At 48.6% G+C, this 22,648-nt stretch overlaps 1 protein-coding gene across 6 annotated transcripts in view; it reads left to right on the top strand.

The window, feature by feature from the left end:
• The window catches only part of MYO5C (myosin VC), an 88,922-nt gene that overhangs the window by 29,325 nt on the left and 36,949 nt on the right, over positions 1-22,648 (top strand). For all 6 annotated transcript variants that reach the window (XR_008992606.1, XM_036917758.2, XM_057488810.1 and 3 more), the window contains 13 exons: positions 2,705-2,970; positions 6,871-6,952; positions 8,268-8,408; positions 9,910-10,035; positions 12,276-12,359; positions 14,161-14,295; positions 14,719-14,816; positions 15,922-16,008; positions 16,487-16,598; positions 17,416-17,627; positions 19,758-19,923; positions 20,249-20,395; positions 21,804-21,968. Coding sequence is in view for 5 of the 6 variants with exons in the window: in XM_036917758.2 (XP_036773653.2) it covers positions 2,705-2,970; positions 6,871-6,952; positions 8,268-8,408; positions 9,910-10,035; positions 12,276-12,359; positions 14,161-14,295; positions 14,719-14,816; positions 15,922-16,008; positions 16,487-16,598; positions 17,416-17,627; positions 19,758-19,923; positions 20,249-20,395; positions 21,804-21,968 (1,821 nt within the window). In the remaining variant the exon portion in view is untranslated. The remainder of the gene's footprint in view (positions 1-2,704; positions 2,971-6,870; positions 6,953-8,267; positions 8,409-9,909; positions 10,036-12,275; positions 12,360-14,160; positions 14,296-14,718; positions 14,817-15,921; positions 16,009-16,486; positions 16,599-17,415; positions 17,628-19,757; positions 19,924-20,248; positions 20,396-21,803; positions 21,969-22,648) is intronic.

The following is a 22,648-nucleotide window of genomic DNA, read 5'->3' as shown; positions in this document are numbered from 1 at the left end:
TGGGCCAGATGCTGTCATAGACTCTGGAGAACCAGCAATGACCCCAAACAAGAGGCCTTTTGTGGAGCTGATGATCTGGGGGAAGGAAGGGGAGGGGAGGAGACCCAGTAAACAATTGCAGGCTCTGCAGCTGGTGATGGCTGTTAACAAGGAAAATAAAGTAGAGTAGTGAGTGGAGAGGGGCCGTGTCTTTTGTAGAGGGCGTTCAGAGCAAGTCTTTCCAGTATGGAGGCATTGGGCAGAGGACTGAAGATGAGGACATGAACTGTGCCTTCATTCCAGGGAAGAACATTTGAAGTAGAGGGACCAGCAAGTTCAAGGGCCCTTATGCAGGAACTGTTATTTGAAAAGTAGCAAAAAAGTCAGTATGTCCAAAGAGGAATGAGTGAAAGGAGGGGTGGTAGATGAAGCCAGAAAGTGTGTGTTGGGGAGCTGGGGGTGGGCTTAAGGGCACTGGATGGTTTTAAGCAGTAGGGACACTGTCTACTTCCTGCCACTCGCCAGAATCATACACCAGTGGTGCTGCTTCCTTCCTGGAAATACATTCCTGTGTAAGTTCAGTGACAGATTTCTTTCTTTAATAGACACAAGGTGAGTTATGTGTGTGTGTCTTCCGCAACAGATATTTGGAGTAGTGATTCTAGCAGGGGGTATGTGTTTGATTGTTCTCCTGGATATCCACGTGAAGAAGAAAATCATAGCAAAAATATTTCTTTGAAATGCAAAATCAACTTAGCTTTTTGTTAACATATCTTAGTCAACTCCAGTCGCCATAACAAAATAACACAGGCTGGGCAACTTGAACAATAGACGCCAACGCTCTCACAGTCCTGGAGGCTGGAAGTCCGACATCAGGGTGCCAGCATGGTTGAGTTCTGGTGAGGACCCTCCTCCTGGCTTGTAGACAGCCACCTTCTGGCTGTGTCCATACATGCCGAGAGAGAGGAGGAGAGGGAGAGAGAGATGATCACCTGGTCACCTCCCCAGGTCCCCACCTCCAAATATCCTCACACAGGGGAGTTAGGGTTTCAATATGGGAGTTCTTGGGGGAAATGAACACTCAGTCCATAACAATGTCTATATTCATGTTCCGCAAACACCTGACAGAAACAGTTGATAATCTAGTCCACCAGCGATTCCTCTGGTACCTGCAGTTCAGAGGGAGACGGGAGCTGAGCAGAGTGGAGCACGTGCTTTTGGGCCCAGTCAGTCCTGTTGCCCTGTGCCCAGGAAGTAATTCCCCTTCCCCTCTCAAGTGCCCCCACCAAGTGCCGCTCCATCTCCGCCAGTGTCCCACCCTCATGGGAACTGGCCTGTTCTCAGAGGACTGGGTGGTGTGGGGAGAGGTGAGGCCGGCCTGGGGCAGGAATGTAGTGTGTGTGCTGGGGCTTCTTCTCAGTGGGCTGGGTCATTTGCCTCAGGGAAATGGGCTTTTGTACTTTTATTCTCAAACTCCACAGACTAAAGATTTGATTTCCACCCAACAAAAGCCCTTGCACTGAACTCTGTCCTGTGAAGTTTGTTAGGAAGGTAGTATTTAAAATATATAGGAGTTAAAATTGATAGACTGAAAATACTTTTGTCAATTTTAGGGGATACCTGGTACACAAAAGGTGTTGAATCTTCATAGAAAATTACCAGTCCTATACTTACTGGCCATTTTCTTTGGGACATACATGCCATTTATCTGCATCAGGAACTTGAAATGTTAGGCAAATTCAATCTGGGTGAATATTTTTAATTTGCTGTCTGTCCCTTCGCATATCCCCTGAAACAGCTCCGGTAGCTGAATGGTGTTGACTCAGAAGGTTTAGTCCCTTTGTTGAAGGAAGGAAATCGTGGCCCTGCCGGTCCCCTCCCCAGTGAGGTCACTGAAGACAAGGTTCCTGCTGTAAGGAGCTGGTCAGCAGGGTGTGGGCTGACAGCAAGGAGGAGGCAGGACTGTTTAGATGGTTTGCTCCACCCTAACCCGGTGCTTTCTAAGTACAATCATGTGGTTTCCTGATTGGCTGACATGGGGTCCAAGATTAGCCTGCCTTGGAAATTTCCCCGCCTGAGAGGAATGACAGTGCTCAGTCAAATGGGGTCACATCTCCTTGGTGCATGGCACAGACCCCTCGTCCACGCTGGCTAAAGGCACATGGGCACTCTAGGGCGCTCTCAGCCCTGGCTTGGGAGAGAAGCACGACTCACTTGGTGTGTCCAGGACGTCTTCCACCACTGCCCTTGTGTCGCTGAAAGGCCAGCTCAGTCAGAGCCCCACCAGGTTGTCTGAGCACGACACCGGGGTGCCTCAGGGCCAGACCACTCCGGCAAACCCTGACTGCACAGGGAGGGTGGGGGAGTGCGCACCCAACAGGCAGCTGGGCTGCTGCAGAGGGTGGAGAGGCACCTTGAGGCTGTGTCCACGTACAGGAGCGTCACTGCTGACTGTCCCTGGCCAGAAGAAAAGTCTGGAGAGACACTGCCCGGGACTGCCTGGTGCCACTGCAGCAGTGCCCTGCCACAGGCCGGGTGCAGACCCCGGGCCGCCACAGCCCCTCCTGCTTTCTGCCCAGGCCTGATCTGTCTTGGGGATTGGTCCTTCCCGTGGCGGCGCGTCCTCAGCCCTCTCACAGGCCCGAAGGCTGAGGGGCCCCGGCTGGGGGTGCTGGTGCTGGTTTGGATGGCCTGACAGCCTGACAGGGCCTGTGGTGTTTTGCAGGAGGGTGACAGTCACCTGAAGGTGTTCTGTGAGCTACTCGGCCTGGAGAGCGGCCCAGTGGCCCAGTGGCTATGCAGCCGCAGAATCGCCACAGCCTCTGAGACGGTGGTGAAGCCCTTGACTGGGCCCCAGGCCGTCAACGCCAGGGATGCGCTGGCCAAGAAGATCTATGCGCACCTGTTCAACTTCATAGTCGAGAGAATTAACCAAGCGTTGCAGTTTTCAGGCAAGCAGCACACTTTTATTGGTGTTTTGGACATTTATGGGTAAGATTCTCTTTGGTGAGCCTGTCTTTCCTCATTTAAGTGTTGAATGCCCGTTAGTTTTGGATCATTTTGTTCTGATTTCTCCTCCGTTTCCCCTGGTTAGAAAGTGTTCTCTGTTGTGCAGGTTCGGATGTTAAGCACAGCCTCCCGGGCGGCAGGGCCTTGTGTAGAGTGTACTCAGTGAGTGAGAATTAGGAGCAGCCAGTGTAAAATGCTCACCTGTGCCAGCCACCGTGCTCAGTGGCCCCCATGTACTTTCTTACTCCTCAAACAGCCGTAAGGTTATCCCCATTTTAGAGATGAGACAACCCAGGCTTAGAATGACTTGGTGACCTGATCATGGTCACTCCGCTGGGGGGTCCCCAGGGCTGTGTGAGGCTCTCGCCCACCTGTTTCCCTACAAAGGCCTCGTGAGGTGCGGATCCCTGACATGCCTCTTTTCACAGGGGAAATGACAGTCCCGGTGGTCCTGCACCTTCCCCACGCCCACAGGGTCAGCGTGGACTTGGGCTCAGGCCTTTCAGCAAATCCTCTTCACACCTGAATCTTCCATGCTTGGATGATAAGGGCTGAGTGCCCCAGCCCTTCTCCCGGAATTCCACACTGGGGGACAGTTCCCACACGGGAGCCTTGTTCTTCCTCCTTCTCTGCCTAGTCCTGCTTTTCTAAATCCCGGGTCAAACTCATGCTAAAGATGCTTGTAGAATAATAGCCAGAGTGAGTGAGTGAGGACAGGCCAGCACAGAGCGGGCTCCTAGGGGTTGTTAGCACTCGCTTTTGTTTGTTGACAACTGGCTTCAACTGCCCAGCCCTGCCCCCCAGCCAGGCCCAGCCCTGGTTTTTCAGTGGGGAAGGGGGCAGGTTGTGCCTTGAGACGCACCTCGGAGTATTCTGCCCAGCATGGGGTGTGTGCCCCCCACACCCTGTGCGAGCAGAGGGGAGAGCTGGGCTCTGGGGCTTTGTGGCCCTGCCGCTGCCTGCTGGGGGAGGGTGGGCAGAAGGGGTGGAGGGTCCACGGTGCTGCTGTGGGACTTCACCCACGTAGAGAGAACCAGCTTTTCCCATAGCCGTCTAACGTGAGACAGTGCCTCAAGGGAGTTACTGTGTTTAATTTAGATTTTAAGTTAATACATATGACTCCCACTTAATAGTACATGTCAACAGTTATAAAATAGCCATATATTGCCAGGACAATCTAGTAAATGATTTACCTTGTCTTGTTCTAAAGAAAGGAACTGAGTAGCCAGTAAAAATTTGAGTTGACTTTTAAAAAGAAATAGTCTGGCTTAACAATAGTCTCTTTTATTGTGGTGGAAATATGTGATTGTTATAGTATTCTGTCCTTTTCTTATCTTTAAAGTGTCTTAAAAATAAAACACCCCTTATTTTAATAATATATTATTTCATTCATCCAACTAATATTTATGTGCCAGCCACTGTATTGGGCGGGATTGGTGAACAGAATGGGTACGTGGTCCCTGCCCTCCTGGGACTTAAATTTTGGAAGAGGAGGCAGCGGGTAATCAGAGATTGAGATGATTTCTGTGCTGGGAATAGTAGATGGATGTGCTGGGGGTTAAGGGGGGTGGAGGGGCTTGGGGAGGGGCAGGGAGGGTGCAAGGGCGGCTGAGTACCAGCAGCAGTGAGTGCCGACAATGGCAGGTGGGCAGGAGTCAGATCCACAGGCCTGTAGGTAGACCACTGTGATAGGAATTTGAATTTTCAGCTCAGGGTAAAGCTAAGCAGGAGTAATTGTAGGTCTGTGAGAACTTACTAGAGTATATTTAACATTTTAATTTTAAAATTAAATTCCTCCTTGGAAATTATAAAACTAACATGCTTCCTGCCACCCATGAATTAATGGCACCTCTCCAAACATATAAGCGCCTCTCCTTAAGTAACAGTGCTACTGCCAGGCGAGGAGCCGTCCACGCGCTTGCCCCAGCCTGTTTGTGTTTAGATGAGCCCTTGCCGTGCACACCCTGCCAGTCTGGAGAGAGCTGGGCTCAGTTTGACCTGGAAATAAGGCAGCCTCAAAGGAAGTTACCATCATTAAAAGTGATGAAAGCTGAAGCTGTAAGCTTTGAGGTCTCAACTCAGAACAAGGTGGAGGCTTGTGGTTCCCCAGCCAGCAGGGTGTTATGAGCCCTGGACCCCAAGTTGGAAAGTCCTGTCCTAGGTGGCAGAATCCTGGAAGCAAGCACTGCAGCATAGCAGCTGTGTGGCCCCGAGGAAGTCAGAGAACCTCTCTGAACCCCAGTTTCTGCATCTGCAAGATAGGGCCAGCCTCTCAGGTTATCATGAAGATTAACTGGAAGAAATTGTGATGGCATCTCAACCACAGGCATCGTTCAGATGTGAAGGGTTTCATAGTTAATTCCTTCTAGCATTTTAAGTCATAGATTGAGGTTTCTCCATGGCTTTTACACTTAAGCTCTGAGTGCCTTTTTAGAAGGCGCACGTATAACAGGGCAGGAAAATACTCACTGATGTTTGGTATTCTGCCCCTGCTCTACAAAGCCCTGCTTTTGCCCTGGCTGTGGAGCACAGTGAGGCCCTTTTGACCCTCTCCGAGGCCTCACCCTGGCCTGTCCGCAGTGTTCAGAGAGGCCCCAGAGCCGCGGGACTATGCAGGGTGCATGTGGATTGGGCTGCCAAGAGCTGTGTGGGTTCTTCTGCTCCGAGTCACCCTGGAGCTGCCCAGGGGACAAGCCAGGCCTTCAGCCTGCCCAGGAATTTGAAGCTGAGCCAAGTGGCTCAGTCAGGTGAGACTCCCAGGAAACCTACGAGTGGAGCTGGCAGGAGCCTCTCAGGATTAGAGCAGTCAGGAGCCAAGCTTTGGATGCACCAAGAGCTGTGGTCAGATTGTGTACGTGGCACCACTTGCTGACTACTGGCCTTTGTCTCCTCTGACCCACGGGTGTGACGGTGCGGCTGGCAGGCCTCCACACGGGGCGGGGTAGTGAGGTGACAGGCGCCCCTGCCAGTACTGTGCTTGGCTCCCTCCCAGTGGGAGCGCTCATCCCACCACGAGGTGAATTTGGTGCCCGTGTTTGTTCAGCCCACACCAAGTTTTACAGAGTGAAATAACTCACAGGAAAGTCCAGATTTCTGGCTTGTCTTGAGAACTGGGTGATCTAACACCCTGACCTGCCTTAATCCATGGTCACAGCAGCTGGAGCTGAGTAGCAGCTGCTCCGTAGGACAGTCCTGCCTGCCTGGCCATCCTCCAGCCTGCTCCCCATTTCTGTCATCTGCCTGCCTCCTCTCTGCTCTTGAGTTAGCAACTCCAGGGCCAGCTACCGACAGTCTGAAAATGAGGGCACTCCGTGTCTGTCTTGGACCTTAAGGGGGTCTGCTGGGCTGGGGGCTATGGAATAATGACTTTGCTTTTCTCCTCTAAGAGCTATGAAACACCCCTTGGGGAGGCAAAACTGTGCTGCCTCTCCCCTTGGCAGGCAAATGGTGGGGAAGGGTAAACACCTTTGCAAAGGTGTCACAGTTAGGCCAGCTCCCAGCTGAGTCTGAGGCTATCTGTGTGACCTTAGGCAAGTTTCTTAACCTCTCGGAGTCTTATTTCCTCCTGTGTAAAGTGAGGATAGTAGTGCAGATGGCAGTGTTGTTGTGTGGATTAAGTGATACACTGTCCTGTGATGTGCCTGTTTTAATGCCTGCCTCAGGGCAGGTGTTCTGTATATACCAGATTCCTTTCAGGGGCAACCTGGAAAAAGGTGATTTATAAACCGACTGCCAGGATATTAAAACCAGAAGTTTTGAGGCATATTTAAAACTTGCACAAAACATAGCAAACTTTTAAGCTGTACGTTTGTCAAAAAATACTTATCTGTAAATGAACCTGTCCTTCAAGTTATATTTTAACTTATTTAAACTGTATTTCAGCTTTGAAACCTTTGATGTGAACAGCTTTGAACAATTTTGCATCAATTATGCTAATGAAAAGCTGCAGCAGCAGTTTAACCTGGTAGGTAACTTTCCCGCATTCTTGAATGTATTTCTCAGCCTTGTGCGTGAACTTGGAAAGAAGCACATTCAGTCAGGCGTCTTCCTCTTCAAGTCTCCCATTAGTGAGGGAGCGGCACGCTGGCTCGCTGCGCCACCTGGTGGCCATGTCTTGAAACCGCACCTTCCCATCTTAGTGCATCTTTATCCAACCACTTCCCAACTTCTGAGCTTGGGTTGTCACCTGCCATGCTTGGACACAGACCCTCTATGCAGCCAGACCAAATGATTTAATTTCCTGGAGGCTCCACCGCCTTGTGATCCTCTGTATATTTTCTCATACTGTTCTTTCCCTGTCCCTTCAACTCCACCTGGCCAACTACTGCTTGTTTTTTGAAATTCAGCTTTTCACGCCAACCCCTGAAGAAAAGATAGTGTGACATCATGGAGAGCATGGGCTTTTGCTCAACTTGACCTGTGTTTGGGCCGTAGCTCTCCCACCTCCTTCCTCTGGGACCTGGGCTCAGAGTGTCAGTGTCCTCATGTTAACAACGGGTCAATAGTATCTGCCAAACTTGTGAGAAAACCTAACATTGAATCATACTCAGTAAATGTTTCTTTTCTTTCCTTTTCCTTGCCCTGGAACTAATCCATGGATAAGCACTAAATTTCATCCCGTTGCAAATTGTATTTTGTTAGCATTCTCAAGAATTCCCTGAAAGTTTAACATTTAATAACTGCCGTGAAGGTTTATTCCAAGTAGATATGCTGCGTAACTCACCTCAGGTCAGTCTGCCACCTCCAGTACTGTGCTCTCTCTGGCCTGCTCAGAGCTGTTTCATTCTCAACCACCTGTTGGGCTTCCCTGCTGCTCCCACTAGGGTTCTTCTGTGGACGGCTGTCTCCTCACTGCCCTCTCCCTCCGGCCACCTGCAGCTAGGATGAGCCCGAGCCATCCTGATACCCTTATGGCCTGGCCAAGTAGTGAACAAAGCCCTCCAAGCTGGCTGCTCCCAGTGGCCCCGCAGTCAGCATTCTCGGGCAGCCTGGATCTGTCTTGGATAGCAGCCATGGTCTTGAGCAGGGAGGGGTTCCAGGGCCACCCTGAGTACATGCAGTGCAGCAAGTGACAGGATGTGGGGACCCAGTCGGACCAGGTGGGAGGATGACGGCTAGAGCGACATTAGATCAGCGGCTTGCTCATAGGTAAAGGGGTATTGCCTGCACCTCAGGGTCTTCCATAAACATTACAAATTAGTCATGCATCTGTGTTTTCCAAAATCTGATATCCTGGTCTTCAGAAGCACACTTTAATATTCTAACTTATGAATTCCCAGCATGTCTTTAAACTTGAGCAAGAAGAATATATGAAGGAAGATATCCCTTGGACTCTGATAGATTTTTATGACAACCAACCAGTTATTGACCTGATTGAAGCAAAAATGGGCATTTTGGAGTTGCTGGATGAAGAATGCTTGGTAACTTTTAAAAATAATGTTTTCTAAAAAAAAAATTAGTAGTAGTAATAATAATAATAATAATAATGTTTTCTTCTGAGTAGTAACAAATGAGCATATTGCAAAGTGGATTTCTTTAATGCACATGTAAATCCCTGCTGCGTTGCCCAGTGGGTTGGCTATAATGCTAGGACTGCATTCTATAGCAGGAGCCCCGAGGGCCAGGGGGGCCTCCCGCCCTCAGCAGATGCAGTCCACCCTTGGGTAACATGCATGACCTGTAAGGTCATGTCCAGCAAGGAGGACCCCTTTAAGGCTGTCCTAGGTGTATGCAGAGTGGACATGGAAACAGCAAGTGACCCCATGCCAGTTGTTAATGACTAACAAGGACTGAGTTTCCTTTCATTTCCTGATCCTCGTGAGTCATCCATTGCGAGTAGCTGAAAAATCAGCATCACACAGTCGGAGAGGAGCGTCTCTAGGGGCTTGCCTGTTATTATTTCCCTTCAGGAGGAGCACCTGTTAGTGGGTCAGCCTCCCAGTTCCCTCATGGGGCCACAGGAACAAATAATTTCCAGGACAGTATTCATTGTTTGGTTTAAAGGTTGCATTTCAATGTTAAACATAGATTTTATTTCTTTTCCAGAGATTTGTTTGTACCCAAAAAAGTGGTCATAATGCTGAAGACTCACAGGCATTTTCTCCCTAGAATTTTCAATTCAGTGGTTCTCACAGATCAGCCGCTCGGGGGCCACCTGTGCCTCAGCGCCTGCAGAGATATAAGATTAAAGGGCTGGCTTCAGGGCTCAGCTTTCTGGACTGTTCTACTCGGGGCAGAGTGCAGAGGCCAAGGTAGTCTCGAGGAGATAATTGTACTCGCTCTTCGCAGATACACCCTGGGGACACAGAAAAATATGAAGGAATCATTTGGACACAGTGGGTATTAAATTCACTGAGTTTGGGCTGGATATAATTGATAGCTTCAAAACTACCAGTATCAAGAACAAGTTTTCCATTAGCTTAATTTGAGGAGGTAAGAACTTAGTTCCAGGGAGGTGGTTATTAATTAGGCAATAAAACAAAGTAAAAGCTGTTTTCCAGAGGGGGTGGTGGGGTGGACTACATTTAGGTGCCAGTCTTTCCCCATTCAGCTGAATAAAAATCACATTCACATAATGCAATCCATGCTATTTTTTTCTTGAACCCTTAGACATCTTTGGAAAGAAATAATAAAATACTGCCAATTTTGCAAAAATACAATTCTTCATTCTTAAGTCATTATAGGATCATCTTTTAGTTTATAACATTTTGTTCTAAAAGGACATTGATATATATTCACTTAAATGTCACTCTAACATGTTACGGTCAAGAACAAATTTATGCCTAGAACTGCTTTATAAAAGGAGCCACTTGACTCGTAGGTTCCAACTCACCTTGTCCTCACTTAGGATTTAGTGCTTTTTCTCACCTCCATTAATCTTTCACCTTCTTACCTGGTATTTGGTTTGCTTTTCTCTTCCAGTTACCACATGGAACTGATGAAAACTGGCTTCAAAAGCTGTATAATAACTTTGTCAACAAGAACCCTTTGTTTGAAAAACCCAGAATGTCAAATACATCCTTCATCATCCAGCACTTTGCAGATAAGGTACAGGGATGGTGCAGTCGGGAGTAGGATGTCGGCTCGGCCCTGGAGCCAGACCTGCTTCCTGCTCCGACTCAAGTCACACCCAGCATGTAGCTTCGATGAAGGATACGTGTGTGTGCTTAACAATTTTTAATTTGTGTGTATCACAAAACATAGGAGTTTCAGCCAGACTGCTTTAAAGATAAACATGTTGCTTAGTGGATCTCATTTCTGATTTGGGATTTAGTGTGAATTCATTAGCCTTTTAGAAGTTTATTTTCTCTATGACATTGTGATCATCAAGACAGCATAATTGTATCCTCTCATGAAAGCTACATCTTGTTTTGAGGTTTTCCTTTTTTATTAAGTTGTAGTATATTTATTACAGTATTAACACAATTTGACTCAAGATACTGCATTCTACAGGTGAACTTATTTTCTTCATTCATCTCCTTTATTAAATGAAACAGATGTCACTTTAATAAAAAGAAAATTAAAAATTACATTACGTAAGACTAAGAAAATAGAAGGAAAAAAAAAATCACCATAACCACCCGCCCTCACCATACAGTCTCATCTTGCTTCCCTTCCCTAAGGAAACTCATGTCCCCTGCCGTTGCCTGGTTGAATGTCATCCTAGCAGCCTGGCCGGGGCCTGGGAGCTGTGGGAACAGCCTGCACGTGTCTGTCCCGCAGGCTAGTGCCGTGGGTCAGAGTCACCTGGCTGTGCCAGTGGCTGACGGGGCAGCGGAGGGGACAACGAGCTGGAAAGCTGTAATAACCTTCGTGGGCTAGAGGAGCGCTCTGAAATATGGTAGCATTTTAGTGCCCAGCATTTTTTGGATTGGTTCCTGAAAAGCTGCATATGCTGTGAATGATGGCATATCAAGTTATATTTTCTAGTTGTTGTCCTTTCTATTTTCATGGTTGGGATCCCAGGGGGAAAGAAAAAAGGGATCATATCTCATTTGGGATTTACTTCAAGAAGCCCTCTTTCTGGTACCTAGTTTCTGTACATTTAGTTCTCTCACCTGCCACTTGCAAGAAGTCACTCGCGAAAGAACTAACTATGCGGCATGTCGGGCGCCCTGCAGATCAGTGGGAGGAAACCACAGACGCAGTAAGGTTATTCTGGGTTCTCAGGTTACGTAGCCAAGGAAATAAAGTCATTTAGTAAGTGAGGCAGCCACGCTTAGATGCAGCAAGTCAGCACATCTCCAGGTCGCCAGAGCTACCAGTAGAGGCACTCAGCTACCCAACACTGTCCCCACAAATGGTCTCTCTGGATTGGAAAACTTCTACACTTCTTATACCTTTTGCCCATTTAGACTAGTGGCTCATACCACCAGCCTGGAAGAATCTATACAACAGTCCAAAGTCTTCATTCACAAGGGAGAGTTTGCATATAGCCAGTGTGCCTGTTTCTTCCCCCAAACTCTGCCCAGTAAGGACACCTCCTCACCCAGGGGGGAAAAGCAGAGCCCCTGTCCAGGAGTCTGTGAACACCCTCTTTGCCTCCAGATTCCAGCACACTCAAAAACCTGTTCTCTCACAGTGAATTTAAAAAATTTTATTTTTAACATACTTTTTAATTTATGAAGAATACTTGTCACATAATAAAATATACAACCCAGAGGCATAAGTTATTAGGGTTTGAATGTTGAAGCAGCCACACTGGATATGTTGTTGTTTGAAGAGTTTGAGAAGCTTTACAAATCAGAGGGATGCAGGAGAGCTTTTTGCAGCCCAGTTCAAGCAGTGCAAACCTTTACCCCCGCCAGACCTGACTTTAAGGGCTCTCGTGGCCCTTGAAGGCTCTTTGGTGAGCTGGCCATTTTTTATTTCCTTTCTGCCACATCAACGCTGATTTGGGAAAACATTTCTATTTGAACCTAAAAGACCCCTGAGCTCTTTTCTCCTCTTGATGGCTTCAAAGGCAAAGTGAGCCCCAAGTCTGGTCTTCTAAGGGGTGTGTATGTTAACTGCACACATTGCAGGGAATCACCAGTTACTGTGGCCAGAGGGAACTGACAGGTGAGTGCAAGGTGATCAGCAGCTAGTGAGAAATCTAAGCAGTGGCAGATGACATGTTCCCCAGCTTCCTATAATGGGGTTGCTGTGAGACATGGAAACTGAGTCTCTTTTTGGAAGATTGTTTTCATAGCCCCTCCATTAATCTTTCTTTAAGAAGAAAAATCTGTGGTACTTAGGTACTGTCTGCTTTGCCTCTTTGAAAGTAATTAAATCCTTTCTGTGCATAGGTAGAATATAAATGTGAAGGTTTCCTTGAGAAGAACAGAGATACTGTCTATGACATGCTGGTTGAAATCTTGAGAGCAAGCAAGGTCTGTAAATTCAAGAGGGTGATTAATGTTCTCCTTACCTACTTGACATGGATCTGGATGTGTATCAGGAAGGAGTAAGAGTGTGTGTGTGTGTGTGTGTTGTACTGTTCAGGAAGGAGTAAGTGTGTGTGTGTGTGTGTGTGTGTGTGTGTGTGTGTGTGTGTGTGTGTGTGTGTGTGTGCTGTACTGTTTTGCAGTGGAAAACTGTAGCTCATACACACAAAAATAACCATTTTAGAATTGGGACTAGGTTATGATCCTAGCTTTTGGAAAGCACATAAATCTCCACCATCTGCAAAACCGAACCAAATATGCCAAAGCCCAAGAGGAAGGACAGCTAAGACGACCATTTAAAGAACTACAGTTCACATTTGATTTATTCATTCTCAAATATTTATGTAGCACTTACCACGTGCCACGCATTGTCCTGGGTTCTGGGTGCAGCAACGAACAAGCAGACAGGGTTCCCACCCTCGTGGAGCTGACCGTCCAGAGGCGGTGACGTACCTGAACCGCATCAGCAGCAAGCGGCGGCAGGCAGAGCTGAGTGTGCGGGGGACCCGAGGCAGGGTGGGGAGGAAGGGACACAGAGACGTGGGCACTGCTTCAGCGGCACCTGTGGATTTAGATTTAAGCTCCTCAAATCCACGGCTCTATATGATGTAGTGTGTCACCAGAAGAATGACTTCTGGCTTTTTCTTTTTCTCTTTAAACATTTCTCATTAAAATTTGAGAATAAAGATACTTCATATGTGAGCCTTCATTTTGTGGCTGTTTGGTTATCATATTTATCTTCTTCCTTTCAAAAGATTCCCAGTCCTTAGCTGTTGAAGTATTTTGAGAATTTCTCAAATGAATATGAGCACTTCTATTAACAATCAGAAATAAACCTCAGGCCATGACAACTATAGTTATTAAGACTGATTTATCATAGGGAATTTAATGTGGAAACAATCTGGATCTTGTGTACAAAATTAACTAACTTAATTCACCAGTCAGTTCCTCACCCTAAGTGTACCCTGGGGTCCAGTCTGGAAGGTGACCGCAGATCATGTGGGAGCACAGATGGGCCTCTCCACTGGGCATGTGTGCTCTGAGGCCTGGGAAGTGCAGATCACTTGTTCCACGGGGCATACCAGCGTGCATTAGGCAGGGATTCTTCCCCAAAGCAGAGTCTCAGTGTTTGATTTAAAAGAAAAAATTGTGAGGCTCACTCTGAGGGAAGATAAGACATTTAAAGAAATAACTGATGCGTGGTAGAAAATATTGAGTGCCTTAGAAGTGGTGAAAATAAAAAGATTAAGATTATTCAGAGGAAATTGGAATTAATTCATGTTGGGGTACAACTCTATTAACTATTTTTTTGCCCATAGTCTAAGCATGTGAAGGGGGTGGACCAGGAAAATATTTTGATAGGAACTTGAATACTGGGTGAGTTTGAATCTGCAGGGATGGACATAGGGCAGGAGGGAGGAGATTGCAGGTATGGAAACCATGTGAGCCAGGCACTGGGCTGGGAGCAGTGAGTGTTGGTCACTTTCCACTTGCTGACTGTGAGTGCTTCCCGCATGCGGACCGTCACACAGCTTTCTGCTCTGTCCCCGTTCCTGGGAAAGAAGTCGTGGGTTGTCCCCAGTGAGGGTGACCCTCCCACAGAATTGGGATTTGGCTGTGGAGACTGGCTGAGCTAACTTAACCCCCAGTGGTTCAGTTGGGGCTGTTGTGACCATTTATTTGGTCTGCAAGCTGAGGGCTCTGAAAGAACACTTTGGGACACTGAAGTCCTTTCTGTTCCTTCCAGTTTCATCTCTGTGCCAACTTTTTTCGAGAAAATCTGGTTTCTTCTTCCCCTTTCGGTTCAGCGATCACAGTTAAAGCTGCAAAGCAAGTCATCAAGCCAAACAGCAAGCAGCTACGGACCACAGTGGGGAGCAAGGTACCCAGCGTGTCTGAGGGTGAGGGGGCCACGGGCACAGGCCAGGCCCCCAGGGAACCAGGCCTGGATGTGGGCACTGAGCTGCTTCAAATGCAGTATGAATACAAATGCAAAGGAAAACAATAGCTCATCACCATCATACCTCAGCGTCCAAGGCTACACACACCAGATCGAACCGTGGGTCTGCACAGTGACTCGATCACTAAGGTCCCTGCTGTTAAGGAGCAGTTCTGTCCAGAACAGTAGGACATGCTGATAGTCACAATCATGGATCGAAAGCTTTCCTAATACATGTTCATCCATGAAGTTAAATCTTCCTCTTCTTTGAAAAAGTTGGGCCATTTGTGTTTTTTTGGGGTTTTTTTTTGGCCTTGATGTAAGTGTTCAATTTCAGTACGTTTGTTCTGTAACCTTATTTTCTAGTTCCGCAGCTCTCTGTACTTGCTCATGGAGACCCTCAATGCAACCACACCCCACTATGTTCGATGTATCAAGCCAAACGACGAGAAGCTACCCTTTGAGTAAGTGCAGCAGAGAGGGAGACCCTGAGGAGGCTGTTGCCGTCATGTTGGAGAATTTGCTTATAATTGTCTTGAACTTTATGGTTTCCGAGTTTTCACACAATTCAAAACATTTCTGCACTTTACCTGTAATGTTAGTACAACCCCCCTGGCTGAGCCACCTCATCCCCTGGGTGAACAAGGGGGCTCAATCTGAAAGAACAGTCTGCAGTGAGAGTGTAGACTGAGAGAGCCAGAACATTCTCCTTGATGCTAAGAAGAATTTGTGTACACAACAGTGACCATAGTTAACAATACTGTTTTTGCAGATTTGAAAGTTACTAAGAGACTAGACCTTAAAAATCCTCATCCCAAGGGAAAAAATTCCCTAACTGTGTGGTGATGGATGTTAACTACACTTACACTAGTTATCATTTCGTACTAAATACAAACAGTGCATCATTATATTGTAGACCTACAACTAATATAATGCTAATACCTTAATGTTTTTTAAAATTGTTTTTTACAAGAAAGGCTCTAAAGGAGCAGAAGTTTTGCCCTCAAACATGCCAGGGGATGTTAGACTTGTTCTCTGAAGCCCCGAGGAAAGGCCTCAGACCCGTGAGTGGAAGTTGTGAGGGTCTTTCAGGGCCTAGAGTGAGGGGGTGTCCAAGGGGCATGCACCCTGTCCGTGGAGGCGGTGAATGTGTCTGTGGGTCGCCCGAGGGTCAGACCTCAGCCAGAGGGCCACGTGTTGGGTGTCTTGTAAAAGGAACTCAAACCTGAAAACAGGAGCTTGGCTGAGATGACATGAATGTTTCTTCCACCCTGCTTGTCACTCAAAGCTCAAAGAAAAGGCCATTTCCCCCACAAGACTCCCCTGTCACCGCCAATTAGTTGCTCCTTTCTCCATAAGCTCAGCAGAGCTTTCTGAACTCGTTCACAGTGGTTCTGTTTTCCTTTGACACCCAACAGTTACTAAGGATCTGCCTGGTGCCGACAGGGGGATTGCATAGACAGATCCTACTCTCCGGGAGCTCACAGTCTAGGAAGGTCTGCCGCTCTTTTTATGGGCATACTTATCAATCATGATGGCATAACTCATTATAAAATCATCTTCTTTAAGGTTTGACTCCAAAAGAATTGTTCAGCAGCTGCGAGCCTGTGGCGTTTTAGAAACGATTCGCATTAGCGCACAGAGCTATCCCTCCAGGTACACATCGGTCCTTGTGTTTGGGGAAAAGCGCCCACTTTCTGGTCTGTGCTGACAGCCAAGGGGACTGGCTGCTTCGCTTTGTCAGATACTCTCATAAGACACCCCAAGATTTTTCCCTCTGTGTGGTGGGAAGGCCAGAACTGGGTGATGTGCAGGCAGTGTATGAGACACAGGCTGCCTCCCTCCCACCCATCACCCACGTCCACTGCTAGTGACAGTCACCTGCTGCCTCCCCGGTGCTCCCGGGAAGGCGGCTGGAGGGTAGCATTAACAAAGACCATCTAGGGAGCAGACAGGCATGCTCGGGTGTTGGTGGCGGGGGCAGAGGTGTCACAGGCCTGTGCCATCTTCCCAGAACAGACTCCACCCCACCCCACCCCACCCCACCAGCAGCGGCAGGTCCAGCGGCGAGCCCCACAGACGTGATGCGCCTCCTCTCCGGCGCGCCTCCTTAGATCCCACTGTGACTTTCCAGGTGGACGTATCTTGAGTTCTACAGCCGCTACGGTGTCCTCATGACCAAGCAGGAGCTTTCATTCAGCGACAAAAAGGAAGTGTGCAAAGTGGTTTTGCACAGGCTCATCCAGGTCAGTCTTGCTCACCTCCTGGAATCGTGGACGGTTACGGCCTGTGTGGAGACGCTCACCTCCCAAATGGGTTTCTTCGTCTTTGCCTCAGTGTCAGAACCATAACTGCCATAAAGAAGGAGGAGAATGTGCCCAAGCATTTCTGTGCTGAGAGGGTCAGAGCAGACACGCTCCATGGGGGCATCATCTCCTGGTGGCAGGGACCCAGATTCAAACCCTGGCTACCTCAAGTGCCCTCCTGTCCTGCTGTGTCCCCCACAGTCTAGGGGCCTGCCCCGGGCCTGGCATCTATTACATGGTCTGCTGGGATGGTCACTGAGCCGGCTGGATTCCAGATATGGCACTCAGTATGGATTTAAGTTACTACCAGAATGACGAGTGATGACGGACAGAGGAAGGGATAGTGTGATGATGGCTGGGAAAGGGGGTGGGGAAGAAAACCCAAATGAAGACAGAAACCAAACCTTTGCAGGTTCTTCTGTTCTTTCTTGGAAACCACCTATAAGAGGCTGAAGCTCCCCAGAGGCCCAGCCGAGAATCACAGGGAAAGCACACACATACACCCCCACCATGGGGTTGTGCATCCCACAGATGCAAATCTTAACCTCAAGTCCATTTCGTCCCCCAAAGTGGCTTTAAGCAGACAAGTCAAAATGTGAATTTCCAGATCATGATCAGGATTTTTCTGCTTTATGGCAAAGAACAAATAGGTCAAAACAACAATGTTTTTGGCATCTTCAAATCTGTAAACATTTTCCACATATTAGAGAAAATATGAAAGATTTTATTTCTAATTCTATCATTTTTTGTCTTCCAGGACTCTAATCAGTACCAATTTGGTAAAACCAAAATTTTCTTCAGAGCAGGACAAGTGGCTTATCTAGAGAAACTCAGATTAGATAAACTGAGGCAGAGCTGTGTTATGATACAAAAGCACATCCGTGGCTGGCTCCAGAGGAAAAAATTCCTCCGAGAGAGACAAGCTGCCCGGATAATCCAGCAGTACTTCCGGGGTCAGCAAACCGTGAGGTATGTTGGAACCAAGGCAGAGGTGTGGAACTGTGTGGCTTTTCTTTGCTGATCACCTCCAGGGAGACGTGCCCGACAAGGGCCAAAGGCCTTTCTGCTGGGCCTGGTAATGCAGAGGTGTGTGTGTGCATGCCTTCTGGTGGCCACGTGCCTCAAGATGAGAAGGTGTCCTCAGGGACAGCTAACACTGGCTCTGCCTGTGCCCCCACATGGCAGAGGTGACGGCCAGGACCCTGAAGAGAGGAAGCTCTGATCAGAGTTGGAAATCCCAGTGAGAACAGATAGAAGGACTGGGCCCCTTGTCTGTAGGAACTGAAGATGCCTGAGACGATCAGGGTCCTGGTGGAGCCCCTGAATAAATGCCATGAATAGCCACTGATCTGACCACCTGCCAGTGGTTGGGGGGCAGACCGTGCCAGAGGGAATCTGTGGCAAGTTCCTGCCAGCAAACCTAGGGCCCCCTGGGAAGGCTGCTGCAGCCGCAGGGGGATGGCTGAGTAGAGGGCAGCTCCTGCAGTCATGTCCACCCCACCCCTCCAGTGCCCCCAGTAGTTCATGCTGGGCTGGCCAGTGAGGTGGGCATCCTTCCCGGCTTGTGTTCTGTGTGCTCTGCCTGCTCCTTGGCATGCTGTGAGGATGGGCGAGAAGGAAGGTGCTTAAGGGTCAGGCTGTGTCTCTGAGCCTGACCTCTTCCTGAGCTTGAGGCTTCACCTCGGCAGCATCTGGACTTCTCCATGTGAGTGGCAGACCACAGCCTTCATCTCGGCATGCCCAAACTGGACTTGCCATCCCAGCCCCTGGCCCACTTCCCCAGGTGCCCATCTTACATGCAAATATATAAGCTAAGAGCAGCGGTCTCCGGGGCAGGAAACACCCAGTTATCTTCTCCCCCAGGCTCATGCTCACCTTCTTGGGAATCACCATGGCCTGACATTTCTACACCCTGCTTGCATCTCCTGTCTGTCCCATCGTTCCATCCCCATGCCACTGCCCTGGAGTAGCCCTCATCTGTGCCCTCTGTTCTTACAGCCCAGCCCCCACCTGTGCCTTTCCCTTCCGTCTTCCTCAGGCAGGGCCAGCCCAAGCCCGCGCCTGCCTTCCATGTCTCCTGTGGGCTGTCCCCTGCAGAAGGGCTCTGTCTTTCACATGGTTTTGAGGCCCCTCCATGGCAGATGCATTCATAGGAATGGAAGCCCTGTGGGGACAGGGGCCAAACTTGTCTGGCTACACTTGCTTCTGCACCTAGGATGCAGCAACATGGCTGTCAGACAGTAGTTGTTCAATAAATACATTTTTTGGATAACAAATGGCCCCATCTATTTTTCCTAATTTCACTGACAACTAATTTTCTCCATGTATCTTATATTCTAGCAATTCCAGACAGATTCTCTGTCTGAATTTTTCAGGCACAGCGAGGCCTCCATGCCCTCACTGGTCCCTCCACCTGAGAGGCCTTTTCCAATCTCACTGTCTACAGAAATCCCACTTGTTAATCAAGGGCCGGCTCCCATGTCAGCCCTTCCCATGCAGAGTGGTAGTGCTTTAAGATCTCTCTTACAGATTTTTAATAGTTATTTTTTCTCATATCCTACTCAGCCGTTTGTAAGCCTGTCTGCCCTATGAGGTTGTAAACTCTGAAGGTAAGAATTTTGTCCTCCCCTCTAGCCTTTTAGACAGGAGTTGACAGTGTTTTTCTGTAAGAGCAAAACCTTTGGGCTTTCAGGGCCTTGCAGTTTCTCTCACAACTTCAACTCTGCAGTTGTAGCCTGAAATCAGCAGTGGGCAGTGTGTAAATAGTCAGTGAGACTGTGTTGGAGTAAAACTTGACACTAACAGGTAGGAAGGCTGCAGATTTCGCTCCAGGCCGCAGTTTACCAACCCCTGATCTAGATCCTCCTGCTAGATTTCCCGCAGAATGCATGGCTAGACGAAGGCGCGAGGGCAACGCCACAGCCAGCTTTGTGGTCACGTATGGTAAGCTGAGTAGAATAAACCACTTACAGAGTTTGATGTAGATTTGCAGAACATTTGACTATTCCGCAGGAAGAAAGTGCTGCCTGAGCTGGGCGCTCTCTAGGAGAAGCCAGTGCCCGGGATAACAGACGCTACTCTGCATTCTCTTTAACCTAGGAAAGCTGTTACTGCCACAGCCCTAAAGGAAGCCTGGGCAGCCATAATCCTTCAGAAGTACTGCCGTGGATATCTTGTTCGCAATTTGTACCAACTGATTCGGGTGGCCACCGTCACCATCCAGGCCTACACCCGAGGATTCCTGGCAAGGAGGAGGTATCGAAAGGTGCGGCTGAGACCACACCTTTCCTGGGACATGGGTTTGCCAGGGCTCGTGTTATTTTTCACCAGCAGTAGTGAGATGGTTTCTCTGGTGAAGGCCTTCCTGGAGAGTAGGGAGTTCTGGTATGTGGATGTCTGTTCGTACCTGTCTGCCACAGGTAGGATTTGCTTATTGCCTCAGAAGTTCAGTTATAATAGGGCTCATATTGATTGCAAGGAATTCATATTTTACACTGGGAATATTTTGGTAGTTGCATCTCCCAACATGGGAGGAGTTGAGAGAAACAGTGGGCATCCAATCTGCATTTCACAAACTCTTTGTTTTAAAGATGCTGGAGGAACACAAGGCTGTGATCCTTCAGAAGTATGCACGGGCATGGCTGGCCAGACGCAGATTCCAGAATATCCGACGATTTGTGCTCAACATTCAGCTTACTTACAGGGTCCAGCGTTTGCAGAAAAAGCTAGAAGATCAGGTAGGTGTTCAGAACGCGTCTTTCATATTTGCTTATTCTAGCAGATTTATTTTGTTCTGGGCCAGGTCCTTAGCTGTGCTTTTGAGATTTTTGCCTATGTTAGGAGGTTCCAACAGTTTACATGGACCACCTGAACTAGACAACAGGACACTCTAAGAGGCTGCTAAATATGGTTGTGTAGGTTGTACACTGCACAAGAGCAGTTGCCTTAGAGGGCAACTGGGGCTGAAATCCAGCCTGGCTTTGCCTGCCAACCTGTGTGTCCTGGTAAAAGCTGAACTGCCTTGAGGCAGAGGTGCTGTCTGCACACCAAACCATGCTCCCTCAGGACTGTGCTGGCTCAGGAGAGCTGCCATTTTCTAAGTTGCCCAAAAGTCCATATGGTCCAGCTGCAGCCCTGCCTAGTTTGGGAATACTTCCCATACCATTCCCACTGGTAGGAAAAAAATCCACATGCTCTCAGCCAGTGTGGGAGGGCTATGGAATATGCAGCACCCAAATCTATAAACCTCACTCCTGGCCCGTCTCAAATAATACCCTGATTCTCCCAAGGTGAGCGCTAAACTTAGCCCTGAGCTATATTGTAAGGGTCCTTAGTAAAATAATGAATGTGCAAACAAATAAACTTGAGGTTTTCATGCAGTTTCCCCTCATTGTGCTGTTGGGAACAGGCTGGCATGTTATATGGCTTGTGCTCTGAAAAATAGCCCAGGCCACCTGGTAGCAGGGCCTGTGGGAGACCCAATGCTGCCTGGCTCCATTCTGCGTGCACCATCTGCTAGGGCTGCTGTAACTAACCGTCACAGACTGGGAGGCTTAAACAAGTCACTTTCTCACAGTTCTGGAGGCTGGAAGTCCAAGATCAGGAATTGGCAGGGTTGGTTCCTCCTGACTTGTCTGTCCTCAGCTTCTAGAAAGTTGTCTCCTCCCTCGGTCTTCACATCATCTTCCCTCTGTGTGTGTTTATGTCCTCATTTCGTCTTCTAACCAGTCACACTGGATTAGGGCCCGTCCACGCGACCTTAATTATGTCCTTAAAGACCTTGCCTCCAGATACGGTCACATTCCAAAGTACTGGGTGTTAGGACTTATGTGAATTTGGTGTGTGTGGGAGGCGGCGGGGGGCAGTGGCAGACACAGTCCAGCCGATGACCCAGGGGTTGCTCCAGGACTGACATATCCCACACTGGAGGGGCCACCAGCTCAGGAAGACACTCACCTGACAACCGTGCCTCGCTGTTTTCACTGGGATGAACATGCTCACACATGCCATTGCAGTGACATGTGCTCCGTGTAAATAAACCTCCGATTTAACATAGATGCCATGTTACAGGTTATGAGAAGCAAATGAAACAGCTTCTTTACTTGGGATGAACCTGTATGTGTCTGCTGGGTTTTTTTTCTCTAGAACAAGGAGAACCACGGGTTAGTAGAGAAGCTGACCAGTCTGGCTGCTCTTCGGGCTGGTGACATGGAGAAGATTCAGAAACTGGAATCAGCACTGGACAGAGCAGCCACCCACAGGCACAGTTACGAGGAGAACGGGAAGAGGTGCAGGGCCGCCATGGAAGAGGTCCGTGCTGGGCTGGCTGTGGGAATCCGTGCGAGGCCCCCCGCGGAAGGGGCCCTGGCTCGGCGCTGTCCCATGAAGCAGATTCCTGCAGAGCAGAGCAGGTGGTGCTGTTGGCTTCCATTACCTAAGGGAGCCTGCCTGCTGGGGGAGGGGAGAGCAGAGGCCTCGGGCCCAGGCGGGAGGAGAAGGCTCAGGCTTCAAGAAGCACAGCACAGCATTCCCTCTTCTTTTCAACTTTTAAAGTGATGGAAGGCCAGAGAAGGAGCCCTGGGCAGATGCTTCCCTGTCTTCCAGGATGCTGGTCCCCTGAAGCTTGTCCACCTGGGGTGTCCCCTGAAGCAGCTTCCCTGGAAGAGCAGTGCAAAGCTTAGGGAAGGTTTTCATATCTGTGGAGTAGTACAAAGCAGTACATACAGAAATCCGATGTCTCTAGTTAAAATTTTGCTTTGCCGCTGCCTGGCTGGATGACCTTGGGCAAGTCGCTTACCCTCTCTGAACTTCAGTTCCCTCATATGTAAAATGGGAATCACAAAAAGGGACTGTGACAGAATTGTGAGGGTAAAGTTGTCAGATGAAATGATTCAGCCAAATCCCTATCACAGAGCCCTGCTCAAGCATGAGCTAATGTTCTCTAAAGAGAGGTCTTTATTACCATCCATTCTCCTGTGCTTCCCAAAGTC

This window comes from Manis pentadactyla, chromosome 11 (genome assembly GCF_030020395.1).
Source record: "Manis pentadactyla isolate mManPen7 chromosome 11, mManPen7.hap1, whole genome shotgun sequence".
In the NCBI taxonomy this organism is placed as follows: Eukaryota; Metazoa; Chordata; class Mammalia; order Pholidota; family Manidae; genus Manis; species Manis pentadactyla.
The sequence above is the reverse complement of the archived record's forward strand: the minus strand, read 5'-3'. Positions and strand labels throughout refer to the sequence as shown.